The sequence below is a fragment of the Corythoichthys intestinalis genome, chromosome 21 (genome assembly GCF_030265065.1).
Source record: "Corythoichthys intestinalis isolate RoL2023-P3 chromosome 21, ASM3026506v1, whole genome shotgun sequence".
NCBI lineage: Eukaryota > Metazoa > Chordata > Actinopteri > Syngnathiformes > Syngnathidae > Corythoichthys > Corythoichthys intestinalis.
The window spans coordinates 24204420-24224301 of record NC_080415.1 but is presented as its reverse complement, the minus strand read 5'-3'; the positions used below and the strand labels follow the sequence as shown (position 1 = coordinate 24224301).

The following is a 19882-nucleotide window of genomic DNA, read 5'->3' as shown; positions in this document are numbered from 1 at the left end:
AGTACAGTGATCCCTCTTTTGCATGGTTAATGGGGACCAGAACCCGCCGCAATAAGTGAAAAACCACAAAGTACCCCCCCCCCCCCCCCAAAGCAGCGTCAATGTATTTATTCAGATTTAGCATTGAAAAGAGGATTTATATATATCACGTTTTTTTCACATTTTCTTCCAAAGTATAATTAAAAAAAACCAAAACGTATGTATATACAGGGTGCCCCCTCCCCCCAAATTTCTACTCCCTTTTGCAGCTGATAATATGAACTGCATTTTCTTACTTTGAAAATGAATTTTCTTCCTTCAAAATTATTTTCACCGGAGCAACCCCCTTCGCTCCTGGCCGTTTTACTGGATTTTGACTGATTTTGCAAGGTCCACAGAAAATTCTGTTCTATTGCTATATAAACATGGAACCCAAAAGAAAGATTAGACTTTCATCTTTCAGCAGGAAAAAATATTAAGTTCATATCTTTTTCCATTCTTTAGATATCAGCATTAGAAAATAGCTTAGTTTGAGCAATTTTCCAATTTCTGATGGAAAAAAAAAGAGAAATTCAGTTTTTTGTAAACGCGTACATTTCAAACATTACTTTGACTTTAACACAGCTATTTCTAGCTTTTGTGACATCCCAAACAGAATAATGTTTTCCTTCCACAAAATAACAAACAACAAGACAAATAGAGCTTTTGATAGCAAAGTAACAATTTATTTACACATTTGAACTGAGAGATGATGCTGTTGTGGCCGCGACAGCCGGGGTAAACTTTTTCCTCATCGCCGTCTGTCTCATCAAGATGGATTTTTTTGAGTCTTTCTTTTTGGTAACCACTGCCTCTTGGCGGAGTTCACCTGGGGAACTTGTTTTCCTGGGGGGGAACTGGTTTGGCCGTGCGCGTTTCCGGCTGAGTCGCGGCACACGAGAGGGTGCGGGGGACGCGAGCACCGAGCACAGCGGCGCGGGTTCTGCTCGGCGAGCAGCACGGACTAGAGCAGGGCGGTAAACCGAAAATTTACCGTCACCGAAATTCTTAACGATGACCGACGTAATTTTGACCATGTCGGTAAATTCGGTAAATTAATAAAACAAGAAAATAGTCTTTTCCTCCCGCTTTGATTCTGTTGTTCGTCTATGTTCATTCCCCTTTAAGAAAGCAGTGAATGTGCTTACGTAGGGAGTCACGTGATCATCAGGAAGCCAATCAAACAAAAGCCCGGTAAGCTAACGCTAGCAGCTAACGCTACAAGCAAAACGTGATGGAGTGTGGCTTAAGGGAGGTTCACCAAACTTTCAACCGACATTTACTAGACTCTTGGTGGCATCCAGACGGGGTTTCACCCGCTGTCCTCCTTTGTTCTCACGATTTCCGGAGATGGTGCTTTTAGTGCTTTCTACTGGTAGCCAGGCTAACGCTAGCTAGCGGCTAACGCTACAAATGAACGTTATGGAGTCGGATAGAGGCTCAAACCTTGTCGAAACGGCTGAACTTAATGAGTGGATTGGGCACGGACTGCATCTAGCAATTACTATGTGGCGTTATTTTGTATCTGTCTGTGTGTGTGATTCTTCTGATAGCTTTTGTGATGGTAAAGAATTCTGCATAAAGTTCAATCCAACGGCGAAACTTATAATGACCGAGAAATGGCCCCAGCTATTTTTATTGTGCGTGCATTTATGAAAAAATGCACTGGGGGGGGGGGGGGGGGGGACCCTTAAACCATAAAGTAAACACTTGTATTTAATAATTATATCACAGCAGCCATTAACAATAAGTTGTCTTTTTGAAGTGTACTGTTCAAGCTGCAAGTCATTTGTGTTACAATTACATGTTTGCACAGGCATATTGATTTTGACAATGTACATTGTTCAAGTCATACACGCTGTTATAAATGTTCATACTTGAATTCTTATTGCTTACAATACATTTTTATTAGGGCTGTCAAACGATTAAAATTTTTAATCGAGTTAATTACAGCTTAAAAATTAATTAATCGTAATTAATCGCAATTCAAACCATCTATATAATATGCCATATTTTTCTCTAAATTATTGTTGGAATGGAAAGATAATACGCAAGATGGATATACATTTTCAACATGCGGTACATAAGGACTGTACTGTATTTGTTTATTATAACAATAAATCAGTTCTAAATCAGTTATAGAAATTTTATATTAAAACCCCTCATAATGTTTTCGTTTTAATAAAATTTGTTAAATTTTCAATCAAAAAATAAACTAGTAGCCCGCCATTGTTGATGGCAATAATTACTTACACTATAAAATCAGTCGCACCCAAACGCCAGCAGAGGGCAGCAAAACTCCGCAAAACACAATTAACAGGTGGGCCTTTCACTCTAGTGACATTTAAATATGTCTGAGCTGGGCAAGTGCGTTAATTGCGTCAAATATTTTAACGTGATTAATTTAAAAAAATTAATTAACGCCAGTTAACGCGATAATTTTGACAGCCCTAATTTTTATAAATTTAATGTTTGGACTGCATGTACAATTGTTAAATACAGTATATCAAATTGAATGCTGGTAAATAAATCAACAAGAAATAGTTAATCTGTATTTCATGCATTGATTCAGATTTTCAAATTATATAACAGTCCGCTTGGGCGAATTTATCGTCATTTATCGTTATCGAGATAAATCTGCTCAATTTATCGTGATACATGTTTAAGGCCATATCGCCCAGCCCTAGCACGGACTTAACGGCATCGTCTGCTGCACTGGTGGTCCTGGTCGTTCGGCTCGGTCGTCCAGCGCCTGGCATCCTGGGTGTCCTCCCAGTTGTTTTGCTCAGTCGTCCGCCGCCTGGCATCCTGGACGTCCATTTGGTCGTCTTCCGTCGGCACCCCGGCTGTGCGGCCCGGCCGTTCTTTCCGTTGAATCGGGTTGCGGGTCTTACCAAATGCGCTACTGCCCTCCAGTGGCCAGTTTTATTGCTTTAAAATGGATTTTCTGTGTTGTGCTTTGGAGCTAAGTTGCATAAGAACCTAAAGATGTCTCTTGTGAAAAAAAAAATGTAAAAAAAATGTATAAATACGTCTTTGGGACACTGAAACAATTAAAAAAGAACATATTTATACGTTTTTGGGAGCAAATGAGTTAAGAGTGTATCCATTTTTTTAAATTCTAAGTTTTAAACTTGTTACTGTCCCACCGAATTATTTTTAAACTAGAATAAAGCAGAAAAATGTTTGGCTTTATTAAATGCTTCATTGAGTGAGTCCTCTCAAATCAATCCTGCTCACTTACACACAATGAGTTGCCACAGCAACTGTTTAACAAGTTAAACGATGATAGACGGATGCAGCACGTTTGAAGTTTGTGACTCTGGCAAGATCAAACACAAATATCTGTCAACAACATCGTAAACTTTAAAAAAGCAACTCCAGTGCACGGCCTGACGAACAAAGAGCAGGGGGAGGGAGCGAGAGTGAGACTACGCGATCGGCTTGGGATAGCTCATCTGTATATATTTATATACAGTATATATATATATATATATATATATATATATATATTTATTTATTTATTTTTTTTAAATTGAAAAAAAAAAAATTCGCGATGGACTTAGGTTTGAAGTTTGAAGTGCAAAGTAGTGAGGGATCACTGTAGTTAGTTCGATTGAGTAATCGGATTAGGAACATTTAATGCATTGCAGGATACATTTTAGGAAATATGAAACAAAGGCTTGCTAAGATTGCACTTTCAAAAGAGCATTAAATTCAAATACAAAGTAAAATTCCCGAGTGTTTCTTCAAATTATGCAGAATTGCACTTTCATTTAAAACTAAATTAAAATATCTGCGCTTAGCCTCAAATGGTATAAAAAAATAAATGAGGATCTACAGTAAGTACAACAAAAGAACAATTGGCTAACTTGTATGGCAAAAATTTCAAAAGTATAAAATGCAAACTTTAAAAATTAAAAAAAAAAAATTTTAAACAATGCTCTTATCGTTCAAACACATCAAATGAAATTACGAATGCATGAAGAGAACATATTAGCTCTGCTCACACAAAAACTTCTTTGTAAAAAACCTTTGTTGTAGCAGGGAGCAGCTTGATTCAGCCTTGTTAAATGAGGTATGGCATATTCATTGTTGCCACTAGAGGGCCGTGTATCGACCCCAATCAATAAAACTAAATGTAAACACTTTCAAAAACAAACCATTATAACACCACTCTAAACAAACGAATTGTCGAAGCAGCAAAACTTGATTCGAAGCTTTTTTCTAATCAACTTACTCAAGTTAATCCATTAATCGTTGCAGCACTACTTTGTATATATTTTTATTAGGGCTGTCAAAATTATCGCGTTAACAGGCGGTAATTAATTATGTTTTTCATTAATCACGTTAAAATATTTGACACAATTAATGCACATGCCCCGCTCAAACAGATTAAAATGACAGCACAATGTCATGTGCACTTATGACTTGTGTTTTTTGATGTTTTGTCGCCCTCTGCTGGTGCTTGGGTGCGACTGATTTTATGGCTTTAAGCACCACGAGCATTGTGTAGTTATTGACATCAACAATGGCGAGCTACTAGTTTATTTTTTGATTGAAATCTTTACAAATTTTATTAAAACGAAAACATCAAGAGGTCCTTTAATAAAAAAAATTATATAACATGTAGTAACATTTATCTTTTAAGAACTACAAGTCTTTCTATCCATGGATCGCTTTAACAGAATGTTAATGGTAATGCCATCTTGTTGATTTATTGTTATAATAAACAAATACAGTACTTATGTACAGTATGTTGAATGTATATATCTGTCTTGTCTTATCTTTCCATTCCAACAATAATTTACAGAAAAATATGGCATATTTTATTGATGGTTTGAATTGTGATTAATTACGATTAATTTTTAAGCTGTGATTAATTCGATTAAAAATTTTAATCGTTTGACAGCCCTAATTAATATCCATTCATTGCTTCATTTCCTGTAGGTGTCCCAATACTTTTGTCCAAAATGCACATGTTGTTCACTTTGTAGCTCAATAATTTTGCTAACTCAGTATTTCACTTCTGGTTCGGCCTAATATTTATGCCAAAACGTCAACATTTTCAGTCTACAGGTGTCCCATATAATTTTTTCACATTTCACTTTGTGTATGTGTAACAACATGTTTGTTCCACATTTTAATTCTCAAGTTTGCTGTCCCAATACTTTTCATCACTTTTTATTGTGTCCTCTTGTCCAAAAACAATAGCAAAGTTTACTATGTAGACAAAAATATTTGCGCAAAAACAGAAAGAATAAAGTTGGTGGGGACAATTTAGAATTTGATTAAAAATATTGCGGCAAAAATAAGTGTATATGTGTCACAAAAGTTTGCAGTCCTCCTTGGTCCAGGACGTCTTTGAGAGGTAGCAGCCTGCCCATTGTTGAGTTTGATCTTCGGTGCGAGACGTTATGTCAATGAGCCGTTTGATTGGCTATAATGAAGCGTGGGTGTGTCACCACAGGAGGTGTATGAGAAGTAATTGCTGAACTGATGGTCCCTCATCGAAACATTACTACTTTGCCACAACACAGATTGGGAAAGTGTTTAGTGGAATAATCATTCGCCAATCTTATTCGACCTGAGGGAGCCGCCATTTTGGCTAATATTACCTGTGTTACTTTTATGTCAAGTTTGCACAAGCAAGTCAACACAAATAATAATTTTGGCCTGCCTATCTTTGGCCAATCAGAAACATTATTTGATGTCACAACAATAAGTTCTACTTTTTTATATGAAAGGTCCAGCCTGCATGTCCTGATTAAAAACCCACTTTCTGGTGCATGGCGGTCTTTGCTCGGGTGTGGTGGAGAAGCTTTGATCCGCCGCCCACGTCGGCCCGCTGCCACCAACGAGCCGTTTGATTAGCTCTGCTGAAGCGAAGCGGGCCAACAAGTGTCACTCCAGACACCCGGCGGCCAAAAGCCGGCCGGGGTCCGCCCTTCTGCTCTCTTGCCGCCACGCTGCTCGCTTTTGTAAAGGACACACTGGCTGGCACACGCACTCCCGTAATCCTGTTAGAAGCCCCTCCAAAAGACACTTCCTGTCACTCACGCTCTGTCCGTGACGGCGGGATGCCGTGATGATTTTTAATTAACAGGACAAAACACTGATGAGCACCACTGATATGATGCTCAGCAGCCATTGGATGACATGAGGGAGCTCGGACATCGCTGAGGGATGGCAAAACCTGCTTGGCAGCATCTTGGAATATACATACACGCATGAAAAACAACTAGGGCTGTCAAACGATTAAAAATTTTAATCGAGTTAATCACAGCTTAAAAATTAATTAATCGTAATTAATCGCATTTAATCGCAATTCAGACCATCTATAAAATATGCCATATTTTTCTGTAAATTATTGTTGGAATGGAAAGATAAGACACAGGGCCAGGCCATTTGGGGGCCCTAAGCAAAATAATGCAAAGGGGCCCATATTTTTGGTCCACCATTTCGTCACACTGTACTGTGAAACCCATACATGCAATCCAACCCATACGTCCATATTTTGTATATTAATCAGATTTTGTTGCACTGCATACTTCAAACTTTTCACCCGAAATGATTGTCAGTACTTACAGTGGATAGCGCCAAACCTTTTTCTAAAAGAGGAAAAAAAGAAGTTAAGGAAGAACTTTTATTTTTTAAAGCTTGTAATCAAGTATCAAAACTCAAAAAAGTCAAATAAAGCAAACTGTAGTAAACAAAATAGAATATAAATTAAACAATTGCCAGATTGGGGGCCCCCTAGTGGTCAGGGGCCCTAAGAAGCTGCATAATCTGCATATAGGCTGGGCCGGCCCTGATAAGACACAAGACGGATATATATAGTACATTCAATATACTGTACATAAGTACTGCATTTGTTTATTATAATGTTAAATCAACAAGATGGCATTAACATTATTAACATTCTGTTAAAGCGATCAATGGATAGAAAGACTTGTAGTTCTTAAAAGATAAATGTTAGTACAAGTTATAGAAATTTTATATTAAAACCCCTCTCAATGTTTTCGTTTTAATAAAATTTGTAAAATTTTCAATCAAAAAATAAACTAGTAGCTCGCCATTGTTGATGTCAATAATTACACAATTCTAATGGTGCTGAAAACCATAAAATTAGTCGCACCCAAGCGCCAGTAGAGGGCGACAAAATTCCAAAAAACACAAGTAACAAGTGCACAGGACATTGTGCTGTCATTTTAATCTGTTTGAGCGGGGCATGTGCGTTAATTGCGTCAAATATTTTAACGTGATTAATTACCGCCCATTAACGCGATCATTTTGACAGCCCTAAAAACAGCATATTGGAGGACAGACAGACATTCAGAAACACTCACACAGACACACATACTGTATACACAACGACCTACACTGTACATGCATATTCACTTACACAAAATTGTCTCATAGTAGCATAGGTCATTGTGTTCGCCAAGGTTAGTTTCACTAATTATCACAACTTAGCATTTCCTTCATTGCACAACCACTGGGCGTCATTGATTGTGTGTGTGTGTGTTTAATCAGGCACATTAGCCACTAATGAAAGTTCAGTCTGCTCTGTAGACCAAGAAAAGTGTATGCAAGGCCACACACTAAAAGCTTTACAATGACTCTTAAATGTTCTTCTTTCTATGTGTGGGAACAAAACACCAACCTATCATTTTGAACTGTGCACGCTTACTCTTGCGTAACAAACTCAGTGGGGCTCTTTATATGCATTATTAATAACTGTTCAATGCAGATAACTGACAGTGATCCTGGGCAGTGTTGTTTTTGGCAGCCCTTTTTGTTTCTGTTTTTCTTGGACAAAAATACCTTTTAGTCTTTGTTACATTTTTGTCATTTCAAAATGTTTTCGTCTTCGTCTAGTTTTATTCGACGAAATCTCATACACATTTCATCTAGTTTTAGTTGACAGTCATTAAAATGTTTTTTGTCTGTAAAATCCAAAAGTTTTACTCCAAAACAAAAACAAAAAAAAGGTTTCCAACAATTTCGAATGAACCTATACATGGTACACATAGTGAAGCATCTACAAGGACAATGCCAAATTTGTGATATTAATACACTCATCAGGAAAAGCAGTACATCATTTTCAATTAAAACCTACCTAGAAGCTACGAACTGTATGTAAAATAAAAATAATCTGAAGGTTTTAACATCCTCTAGACTTAAGGCCGAGTTATGCTTCTGCGGCAGACGTACGCCGTCAAGGCAGACTGGACTTACGACCCTCCGCCATAGCCTGATGCGCATCTCATCAGAATCCTAAATTGGTGTCACGTGGACTGTGATTGGTCCGCTTAGACTGTTGTTTCCGGTTCAGCGCGAAATCATTGACATTTTCAAACATTGTTGTGCTACACGCAAAAATGGATCAAGCCGACGAGAGTATCATCGAAGAGGTCCGAAAGTACGACAACCTCTACAATGTCTCGTCAAGACATTATAAAGATTGCCAAATGCCATTTAGCAAATGGCAAGCAATTCATGGAAGGAGATTGCTGAAAATACGGGGCTGGAGGTCAGCGATTGCATTAAAAAAATGGACGAATCTCCAAGATAAGTAGAGTGGGGCAAATAAGTATTTAGTCAACCACCAATTGTGCGAGTTCTCCTACTTGAAAAGATTAGAGAGGCCTGTAATCGTCAACATGGGTAAACCTCAACCACGAGAGACAGAATGTGGGGAAAAAAAACAGAAAATCACATTGTTTGATTTTTAAAGAATTTATTTCCAAATTAGAGTGGAAAATAAGTATTTGGTCACCTACAAACAAGCAAGATTTCTGGCTGTCAAAGAGGTCTAACGAGGCTCCACTCGTTACCTGTATTAATGACACCTGTTTTAACTCATTATCGGTAAAAAAAGACACCTGTCCACAAACTCAGTCAGTCACACTCCAAACTCCACTATGGCCAAGACCAAAGAGCTGTCGAAGGACACCAGAGGCAAAATTGTAGATCTGCACTAGGCTGGGAAGACTGAATCTGCAATAGGTAAAATGCTTGGTGTAAATAAATCAACTGTGGAAGCAATTATTAGAAAATGGAAGACATACAAGACCACTGATAATCTCCCTCGATCTGGGGCTCCATGCAAGATCTCACACCGTGGCGTCAAAATGAACGGTGAGCAAAAATCCCAGAACCACACGGGGGGACCTAGTGAATGACCTACAGAGAGCTGGGACCACAGTAACAAATCAGTAACACAATGCGCCACCAGGGACTCAAATCCTGCACTGCCAGACGTATCCCCCTGCTGAAGCCAGTACACGTCCAGGACCGTCTGTGGTTCGCTAGAGAGCATTTGGATGATCCAGAAGAGGACTGGGAGAATGTGTTATGGTCAGATGAAACCAAAATGGAAGTTTTTGGTAGAAAAAACAGGTTCTCGTGTTAGCAGGAGAGAGAATACTGAATTGCATCCGAAGAACACCATACCCACTGTGAAGCATGGGGGTGGAAACGTCATGCTTTGGGGCTGTTTTTCTGCAAAGGGACCAGGACAACTGATCTGTGTAAAGGAAAGAATGAATGGGGCCATGTATCGAGAGATTTTGAGTGAAAATCTCCTTCCATCAGCTAGGGCATTGAAGATGAGACGTGGCTGGGTCTTTCAGCATTACAATGATCCCAAACACACAGCCAGGGCAACAAAGGAGTGGCTTCGTAAGAAGCATTTCAAGGTCCTGGAGTGGCCTAGCCAGTCTCCAAATCTCAACCCCATAGAAAATCTGTGGAGGGAGTTGAAAGTCCGTGTTGCCCAACGACAGCCCCAAAACATCACTGCTCTAGAGGAGATCTGCATGGAGGAATGGGCCAAAATAGCAGCAACAGTGTGTGAAAAGCTTGTGAAGAGTTACAGAAAACGTTTGGCCTCCGTTATTGCCAACAAAGGGTACATAACAAAGTCTTGAGATGAACTGTTGGTGTTGACCAAATACTTATTTTCCACCATGATTTGCAAATAAATTCTTTAAAAATCAAACAATGTGATTTTCTGTTTTTTTCCCACATCCTGTCTCTCAGGGTTGAGGTTTACCCATGTTGACAATTACAGGCCTCTAATATTTTCAAGTGGGAGAACTTGCACAATTACTGGTTGACTAAATACTTATTTGCCCCACTGTGTGTTTGTTCGGAAGCGAATGGCTGCACGAAGCAGTGACCCGGTCGGCCAAAAACTGCCAGCTTTTTCTCAATTTATGTCGGATTTTTGGTTGGTGCACTTTATCATTTATTGTGTACATATGTTTGATTCTGTGACTTATTTGCATTTTACATTTCAAGTATATGAAGAATAAAGCACAGGTTTGGTGTCAAAAGAGTTGTTTTGATGTTTAATTTTCAACAACATACAGTTCACACACTTGATACATCATCACTGATTGAGAGTGCCTCGGTGCTTTTGTGATAACGTGTTTACCATCAAGGCTTCCAACGCAGTTTGGGAAGTTCCATAGCTGCCAGAAATCTGCTATAGACCCTACCCACGTGACATCACAACTCCGTCCTCCTGACTGGTACCGCCCAATTGTCCGTCAACACATCGTGTTTACCTGTTACGGCTAAGTACATTCCTCCTATTTACGGCGTGTTTTTCTGCTCGTTAACATTAATAATCAAAATGGTGAAGGCGTGTGTGGCGGTCGGTTGCAATAACAGAGAAGATAGACGAAGAGACTTGAAGTTCTACCGGATTCCGAGAGACCCGGAGAGGAGAGAGCGAGATGTGCTGCTGCAATTCGACGAGAAAACTGGGCTCCAAACGATTACCACAGATTATGTAGTAGTCATTTTATATCTGGTAAGATGCATTTAATATATATTTAGGGGGTTTTGGGCTGACAACCACAATTAAGATCATTGCTAGGCTAATCGCCGACAACATACACGTATGTATGTAGTGAGAGTGCTATCGCTAAACCATATAAACATCAAAAGCCCTAGCTCCATTGACAAATGACATGAAATACATTAGACTTGACAGTGGATGTTAGCAAGAACAAAAGATTTTGAATTGAAAATTTCGTAACTCACCTTTCCAAGCACAAGATAGATTCCTGCCGAATTTTCGTGGACGAGGACCTGTTTCACCCAACCAGCAACGAAGTATTTATAAGCCTCCAAGCTCTTAAAGTTTTTCAAACTTTCGTGAGAATAGGCTGATTTTGTGTGGACAAGATAGTTGTACATATCAGGGTAGCTAGCAGATGTCAGGCAAATACGGTGGAGACAGCGGGTCGAAAAACATCGATTTAGCCATCAAATATGGATCCGGCGAATGGATAAACTGAAGCTTTTCCACATAACGCCTTTTATGCAACGCATCAAGTGAGTTTACGGCATCCGAAAGCACCGGGTCTTCCATGAAATGCATTATAGTTGCTCAATCAATTGAGACCATTGATAATACAGACACAAAATGACGGACAAGGGGGCGGAACAATACAGCGATCACGTGATTTTGTGACGTCGGTGGGTAGGGTCTATAACTTCCCACTGACTGGTTGTAGGACACGGTAAAGAAACCGGACGAAACGCTGGACAAAGCAGCTAGCTGGCTTCCACCCGATGCTAGAATTCGTAATGTGACTGCCAGTCTCTGTGCGGCATCAACAGTCGGACAGACCACCTCCGCAACCGTCTTCTGCGTCGCCTGCGTCTCAACATTTGTATGATCAACATTTGTTGTTCAAAGTTGATGAGCTGAAGAGCCACATTCAAGCGTTCCATCTCTGTTGCCATTGTTGTCTAACTGAAAGAAAAGTCATGGAATTCGACAAGAGTCCCCCAAAACCGCACAAACAAAACACAACACCCCTCTAGTGGCTTGGCGGTAAATCACAGAGCAACGTGTTCCCTTGCCCCAGAACTATTGAATGTTCATTGACGCCGTAGTCGCTACGCCGTCACCGCAACGCAGAAGTATAACTCAGGCTTTACTGGCAAGAGAAGCCTGAGCCTGAAGTCTCTGCTTTAGACTGGTCAGTGTTTTAAGAGGACGCTCGCCATTCTGGAGCTAATGATAATGTGAACATGAATGCTATGCTAACGCTAGGATTTACGCTGAGCGTCTGATGATCACACAGCACAGACCTTTAAAGGCTAAAGCAACATTGCATATTATTTCTTTTCATGATAAGAAAATAAATCTTACCGTTTTTCTTAACAAGTAAGATGGAGCGCAGCCTAACTTGAGATACATCCTAAACTCGAGGAGAGTGATGGAGAAGCGCAGCAAATACTACATGAGTAACACGACCCAAACACTGCAAGTTGATATACTCCACGTACAATATGAAAATGTCTCGCATTGTGAAAATATGACAGAAACAAATTCGCATTTTTGTCTGGCAGTCGTCTCGTTATGCTCTAGTCTCCCAAGCCACATTTTGCAGCTTGTCATTGTTACGTCATCATCATGAAAAAATTGTTCGTAGACGAAATATTTTAGTTTTCGTCATTGTTGATGAAAACAACACTGATCCTGGGCAATGCGTTATTTGCGAAATAATATCTAAGCATGTCTTTGACTCCACAGAAGGTTTAGAAGAGGAGGAGAAGGAAGCGTTCAAGTGCTTGGATTGATGACTGTCAAGAAGCTGTGAAGGTAGGACTCGTTTTCTTTGTCACATTATCACAGACTTCATGGCATAATAATTTGATGACATCAGGAAATTTAGTTTTTCATGACATTGGAATTCCAGGTCAACTTTTCAGCTTGAGAAGCTTGAATTTGACATAACTTGACAAAATTGTATAGTGGCCTTATGAGTGTCAGATATTACATCATTACAACTTTATGGCATCATGCGCACCTTAGTTTTCTCCGCATTAAAATCACTCACCTCACAACCTTCACCATTCATTTGCATCCAAGTGTACGTGTGCGACTTCCGTGAGAGCACTTTGTCACCTTGCATCACACACAGCGGCGAGGAGATTGAGAAGTGTGCGTGTGTTCAAATAGTCGATGCCAACTAAACTTTTTCCTGGCTGACATTGGCGGTGATGGACGTCTAATTCATTTTAAGTGGGAAGGATGGCAGCCATCTTTACGATCTATGTCAACCTCCCCCAATCAAAATGGGTCCACGTCAGTTTCTGTCAATGGCAGGCAATGAATTACGCTCATTATTGTAAGACAAGACAAGATCTTATTATGATATTTTAATTAAAATCTAGATAAATATGTAAGTTAAGTTACTATGTGAACCATTCTGTAATGACAGCCATTGGCCAGGAGAGGGCGCAACACTCCACCTTTAGCCGGCAGTATGTACTCGTGTGTATTTGTGTCGCAGTGAAGTTATTCAAAAAGACACGTTGAAATATTTCATGATATCGAGGACAAAAGTCACGTGATGACGTCAGCTTGATTTGGATTTTTATTTGAGTCAGTACAATATGTGCCACAGGCCCCCTAAAAAATGGATTGGTCGGCCGCCAAGCATTTGGAAAGCACTTATAGATAAAAAATTTGATCACCAAGCAATATAAGGCCACATTGAGCACTTATAGATAAAAAATTTGATCACCAGGAAATGTAAGGCCACATTGAGATAAAAAAAAGACATTAGACATTATTAAAGTTCATTTGCCAGTTATCGGCACAAATATGGGAAGATCTTTGGGCAGATTCCACACACGTCAGATCCGAAACACAAGAATCTAAAACACTGTGCTGCCAATCCGAATGTCTGTGTCCTATCATGGGTTGGCGACCAATCATGGGTGTGTCCTGTCTTATCGAGCGGTAGAGGTATATGTTTTATGTTAAAAATTTACATTGAAACCTGAACTGGAAGTGCTCTGTGCAAGACATCCCAGTTCAAATGGATTGGATGTCTATCGCCGTCAATGGCATCCAATGAGTTAAAAAAGTACATTCATTTGACAGTTTAGAAAAATCATCAATATGAGAAAGTAGAGAGAAGGGGAGAGCTAAAAGCTAGTGTGAGTGAGAGAGCATCCTCCACTCTCTCTTTCTCTCCTTCTTTCCCTCTCTCTCTTTCTCTCTCCCCATGTCATCATTGTGTTTGGAGGGGCACAGTGTGCGGAGCAAGCCTCGCTTCTCTTCCTCCTCTCCCTCTTCATCTTCCTCCTCCTGGTGGCTCAGCTGCTTCTCTTCCTCCCTCCGCAGTCCGGAAGCTTCTTCTTCTTCCTCATCTTTTTCTTCTTTTCCTCTTTTTTCCCGTCCTGCGTCCCGCAGCCCCACTTTGGATTGCTTTCCTTTTTCTTTTCCTGCTTTTTTCCCCGTTACTTTCCATCTTTTCCTTCTTTTTGGCGCACTGAGGACAAGGCGGCGGCAGCGGGTGTCGGCGTGTGTGCGTGCGCGTGCGTGCACGCGGCCATGGATCCACGCATGGTGCTGGTGGTGCGTGCGTGCTTGTTGCTGCTCCACGGACGAGCGCTGCACGCCGACTCCATCATTCATATTGGTAAGGCAGCGGACTCCCCTCAGTTTTATTTGAGGGGTGGGGGTGCATGCGGTATGGTCCTGATGCTGCCTAGAGGTTGGGATGGAGGGGGAGGTATAACCGGGGATAACTCGGCCCCCTCCCCTCATTGGTGCGTGATAAGGAAGACAAGCTGTTGCTCAGTTAGTCATTCATACATTCAGCCAGTTTCATTCAAAGTGTTGCAATAAAGTGGGAGGGCTTTGTCTATGCATGTAAAATGATCTAAACATGCTACAATAAATATATACATCTGCCATATGAAAACATACTACAGTAAATGTACAGTTTAAAGCTGAAATAGTCTGTAAATGTTTAAATTATGGTGCAAATATGATGGCTTGAGATGAAATAAGACATTAATACACTAAATTAGGAAGGTACTGTACTTTATACACTCTACATTAGATGTAATGTTAATCCACACTGATATGTTTTACATGTGATGTCACGATGCAGCATTAGGTCCATACATACGTAATGGGGCATAAGCGCTACTGTAAATAATGATCAATAAACCAGACATTTCATGACAAAAGTCACATGATCACATCAGGCCCATTTGAGTGCTGATGAAGCATGGGTGTTTATTGTTGTCATGGAAACCAACTGAAGCACTCTTGTTTAGGGAAGCAATCATTTGTCATTACAAATATGTTATGAGGAAGTAATAGTACATTGACTTTTCCAAACTACAAACACAAAAGTCGTATTTTCATTGTTTCTAATAAGTCGAAAATGACTTATTCGACGAGGCGGCGCCCACTCAGGATTGGTCGCCGGGCCACACGGAGACAAACAATGGACTAATTCCTCATGGTTGTCTCCCTCTCTTTGCCATCCGCAAGTGAGGCTGAACTTTGAGGAGGACGTGTGCGTCATGTTAATGAAGTCATGACAAAGAGGACAAACGGCGACTGTTGCTGCCTGGCGCGCTGCTCAGCGACACTTTGTCATCAAATGCACTTCAAAAAGGGGGAAGAGGGGGTGCTTGGAAAGGAAGTGTGATGACGCCACACGCACGCGCACACATGCACACGTTCACGCAAGGATCTGGTTTGGTGCAGCAGAACAAGCTGGAGAGGAAACACTGCAGTGTCTGGAAAGAAGAAAAGGGAGGAAGGAACAAGAAGCAGCTGTCAATCTACTACGAGGAAATACTGTTATTCAGTCTACTGAAACTCACTCGCGCACCACCGAAACATTCTTGCACGCTTGATATGTGTTAAAAATCATTCCTAGACTACTGAGACACGGTCATACACTGCTGAAAAATTACTGTCACACACACCCCTGAAACACATTTGGGATTGCAGCATTTTTAATTAAACTTAGTGAACTGTTTTCAGACACTACTAAAACATTGTTACACATAATTTAAAAGTATACACTCGCATGATTTCCCACTTAATACTGAACCACTCACATAGACAATACCAAAATGCTCTCACACATAAAATAGGTATTATTCAAGTCTTATTAGGCATGTGCCGGTATGAAATTCTGATGGTACGATAACCTTAAATCAAAATATTACGGTATTGTAATTACAGCTCTAAAATGTGTTACTTTGAGATATCTGTGTTAAAAAAAACAAAACTTTTTTTTTTCCATTGAACAGGCACCTAAACCCAGAGCTACAGCTCAACATAATTACAGTCAGAACAAAAATGATTATTTTACAAAAAAAAAAGCACGTGCGTATGACTCGTATAATGTTTACATTATACACACACTCTCTTTCTCTTTCTGCATGTTTTACCACCGCTAGACACATTAAACACGTTGGAGTTAAATCTCGTAGCTGGTGGGAAACGTTCATGGCAGTGTTACTAACCTTTAATTTTGTATAAATGTGAAGTCATATTGGAAGTATTGCCTCTTCGGCAGTCACCCTCTGCAGACATGTTTTTCATGTCAGCTGGCCCTTCTCCTCCAAGCCGCGATCGTCTGTAACTTTTCTGTAGCCGAAGTATTCCCATACCAGCGATTTCATTTTCTTCGATTGGGGAAAAAGTTAAGGTGTTTCACCTCCTCCAGCCATCGTGTAGCACAGCTGACACATTGACACTGAGCAACAACCGGTGGGGAAGGGTCTCTCCCTACATTTTTGAAACATAGAAAAATAGTTCCTGGGCCGCCACCCTCTGCAAACACGTTTTACATGTCGGTTGGCCCTCCTTCTCTAAGCCGCGGCCGTTTGTAACTTTTCTCTAGCTAAAGTATTCCCATACCAGCGATTTCATTTTCTTCGATTTGGGAAAAAGTTAAGGTGTTTCACCTCCTCCAGCCATCGTGTAGCACAGCTGACACATTGACACTGAGCAACAACCGGTGGGGAAGGGTCTCTCCCTGCATTTTTGAAACATAGAAAAATAGTTCCTGGGCCGCCACCCTCTGCAAACACGTTTTACATGTCGGTTGGCCCTCCTTCTCTAAGCCGCGGCCGTTTGTAACTTTTCTCTTGCTAAAGTATTCCCATACCAGCGATTTCATTTTCTTCGATTTGGGAAAAAATTCAGGAGTTTCACCTCCTCTAGCCATCGTGTAGCACAGCTTACACACTGACACTGAGCAACAAACGATGGGGAAGGGTTTAGCATGAAGCTGTGAGCGAGGGATTTCTCCTTGCATTTTTTGGACATAAAAAAATAGCTAATACCTTAGGGACGGTATGACAATGTTTTTGCGGTTTTGAAACCGTGATGTTTTCATTCCACGGTATACCTTGAAACCTGTAATTGGCACATATCTAAGTCTTATCAATGTATTGTTTCTCACTACTAAAATATACACTCACACACTCCTGGCATGTGCACTACTGAAAAAAAATTCACTGACTCACGACACTCCCAACTGAAGTGTTCCCACACACACACTATTAATAAACTCTGATACACTAAGGAGAAGCCCTTGAACATGATTGTAACACACATTCACGTTCAGTACTGAAACTCACACAGTCAAAACTAAGGTTAAAGAGCAAAAAAAAAATTGTTGGTCGAATTTTCACCTTCTATAAAGTCCAAGTGGTGTCAATAGTTAGCTCTAGCTAAAAGTATTTGGACAAAATAGCGTCATGTCTAGGGATTCGGCATGAAGCGTGTATGAAGACGACCCATTGATCTTTGTCACTATAAGCGAACTGATGGGAAGATGATGGATGGTAATTTACCTCTGATGGAAGAAAGATGGATGATGGCAGTTGATCAATGGGATGAATAGTGTTCTCGAACAATTGATGAGGAACACGTCCACTGCTGGTTCTTGTCGGGGAATGACGAAAAAAAAATTGACCCCAAAAAATCTTTAAAAGTTAATGAATAATCTAGGGCTGCAGCTATTGATTATTTTAGCAGTTGATTAATATATCAACTAGTTAATTCGAATAAACAAATAATCGGATTATCAACAATTAATGCGTTGCTTAAATGCTATAAAATGCTAACTTAAAACATTTTTTTTACAAGACTATTAACAAATTGTTCAAACCTTTATTCCCACGGCTAAATATACCTACAAACTAAATTACGACAGCATAAAATAAACATATTAGCTCAAACAAAAACTTACTTTAAGTTGGTCTTAACAGGGAGCAGCTGGATTCAACCATGTTTAATGCGTTATGTCATATTCGCTGTTGCCACTAGAGGGCAGTGTATCCACCCAAATCAATAAAACTAAATGCAAACACTTAAAAAACAAACCATGACAACGCCACTCTAATTAAACAATACTCGCGTCAGCAAAATTTGATTCGAAGCTTTTTTTCTAATCGAATTACTCAATTGATTAATCGTTGCAGCACTAGAATAATCACCAGACAGTGAAGGACCTCAGAAGAACTTGTCAGATGTATTTGGAGCTTCCTCGCTTGCAGACCATCATGAGCACTGTGGAGTAAATTGACCAAAAGCCGAAATGTAAGCACATAGTGAGCAGAACCTGAAGAATCCAGTGTAAGATGACAAATAAAGTAGAAGGATGTTGAACTCCACGTGACCCGTGCGGTTGATCTGCAGGGTTGAGACAATCCTTGGCTGACTGGAACAACTGGCAGTGACTTGGTTGCGTCAGGCCGCGCTCGAATGGGATGTGACAGCCCTGGTTCTGGCCTCAGCCTACGCCAGTGACCCCCAACCCCCCTAACTCCTCAATGCCAGAGCATCTGTCTCATCCCGCCGCCTCTCAGCTTCATCTCCTGTGACATTCACGCTGTGTTTGTCCTGTCCCTTGGTCAATCCCAGCTAAAGACATCAATGAGACATAAATTCCACCTAGTGACTGTACTTAACTCATTCAGTGCCATTGACAGTGAATAATCACTGCCAATCCGCCCAGTTCAACTGTAATGGACAACTATCACTGTCAATTCTTAAGTGCCAGTTGGATAAACGACCCTATTCAGGATAGGATGAATGGATGGATGGATTGAGAATGTTAGATTTGTGACGCCTGAGACAAAAGTTTGTTTAATCCTCACTAACAAGACCAAAAAGGCTATTTGGAAACATTTTCCACCATTTTGGCAGAGTCTGCACTATCCATTTTGTGAAAATGATCACCTGGAGACACAGAGCAAAGCGTCGCAGATAATATAATCGACATTTCAGACCTTTTTTCACTGCACTTAGGCTTTGCTCACATCGCTGGCAGAAGTGACCCAATTCCGATTTTTTTGCCTTTCTTGACGGCCTGAACAGGACGAGTTGCATGGAAGTGGATGATTTCAAATCCAGAGACACTTCCCTTTGTGGTTTTAAATCTGATCTAGACCACAATTTCAGGAATGTGGCTGCAGTCTAAACTCTCAAGTTTCCCAAATCGGAATTTATGCGGCAATTATGTTTGTGAGTGAGATAGTAAATAACTGGAGGATTGCAGAGACAGAGCTGTGCAGTGGAGGGATAGCCAAGCCAAGGCTACTTAGAGTTAGCGACTGGCTTGAGCTCATCTTTCAGGTTGGAGCCTGGCTTGACTGCAGTTGTTAAAAAAATATAAATAAATCCCTAGCTGCAAGTCATCATAGTACTGTACACCTCTGTGAGAAACAAAATTAGCCTAGCATAATGCGTCATTATCAATTACGTGGCCGTTTGTTCATGCGTTCTACCCATAAACTTTATATACTGTACTGTGCAGTGGTACCTTGACATACGATCGCTTCGACACACGATCTTTTCGACATCTGATGTAAAATTTGACTTGCCATTTGTTTCTACATATGACGACATGCTTGAAATATGACGATTTATGACAGCTCCACAGTTTCTTTGTTTTCCCGCAAGACTGACGCACCTCAGATTTTCTTGTGAGAGAAATCAACATAGGTTCCAACAATGTTAGTGCAGGTGGTGAAAACAAGGAACGCGAAGAGGCTTACC

General features: G+C 40.4%; 1 protein-coding gene across 3 annotated transcripts in view; it reads left to right on the top strand.

The window, feature by feature from the left end:
- The window catches only part of LOC130909991 (glutamate receptor ionotropic, delta-1-like), a 261884-nt gene that overhangs the window by 437 nt on the left and 241565 nt on the right, over positions 1 to 19882 (top strand). For 2 of the 3 annotated variants that reach the window (XM_057826983.1, XM_057826982.1), the window contains exon 1: positions 14090 to 14480. In XM_057826983.1, coding sequence (XP_057682966.1) covers positions 14393 to 14480 — 88 coding nt within the window. In that variant the 5' untranslated portion in view covers positions 14090 to 14392. Of the gene's footprint in view, positions 1 to 12580; positions 12650 to 14089; positions 14481 to 19882 lie in introns of those variants that run through there. The other variant, XM_057826984.1, reaches the window with a different exon arrangement.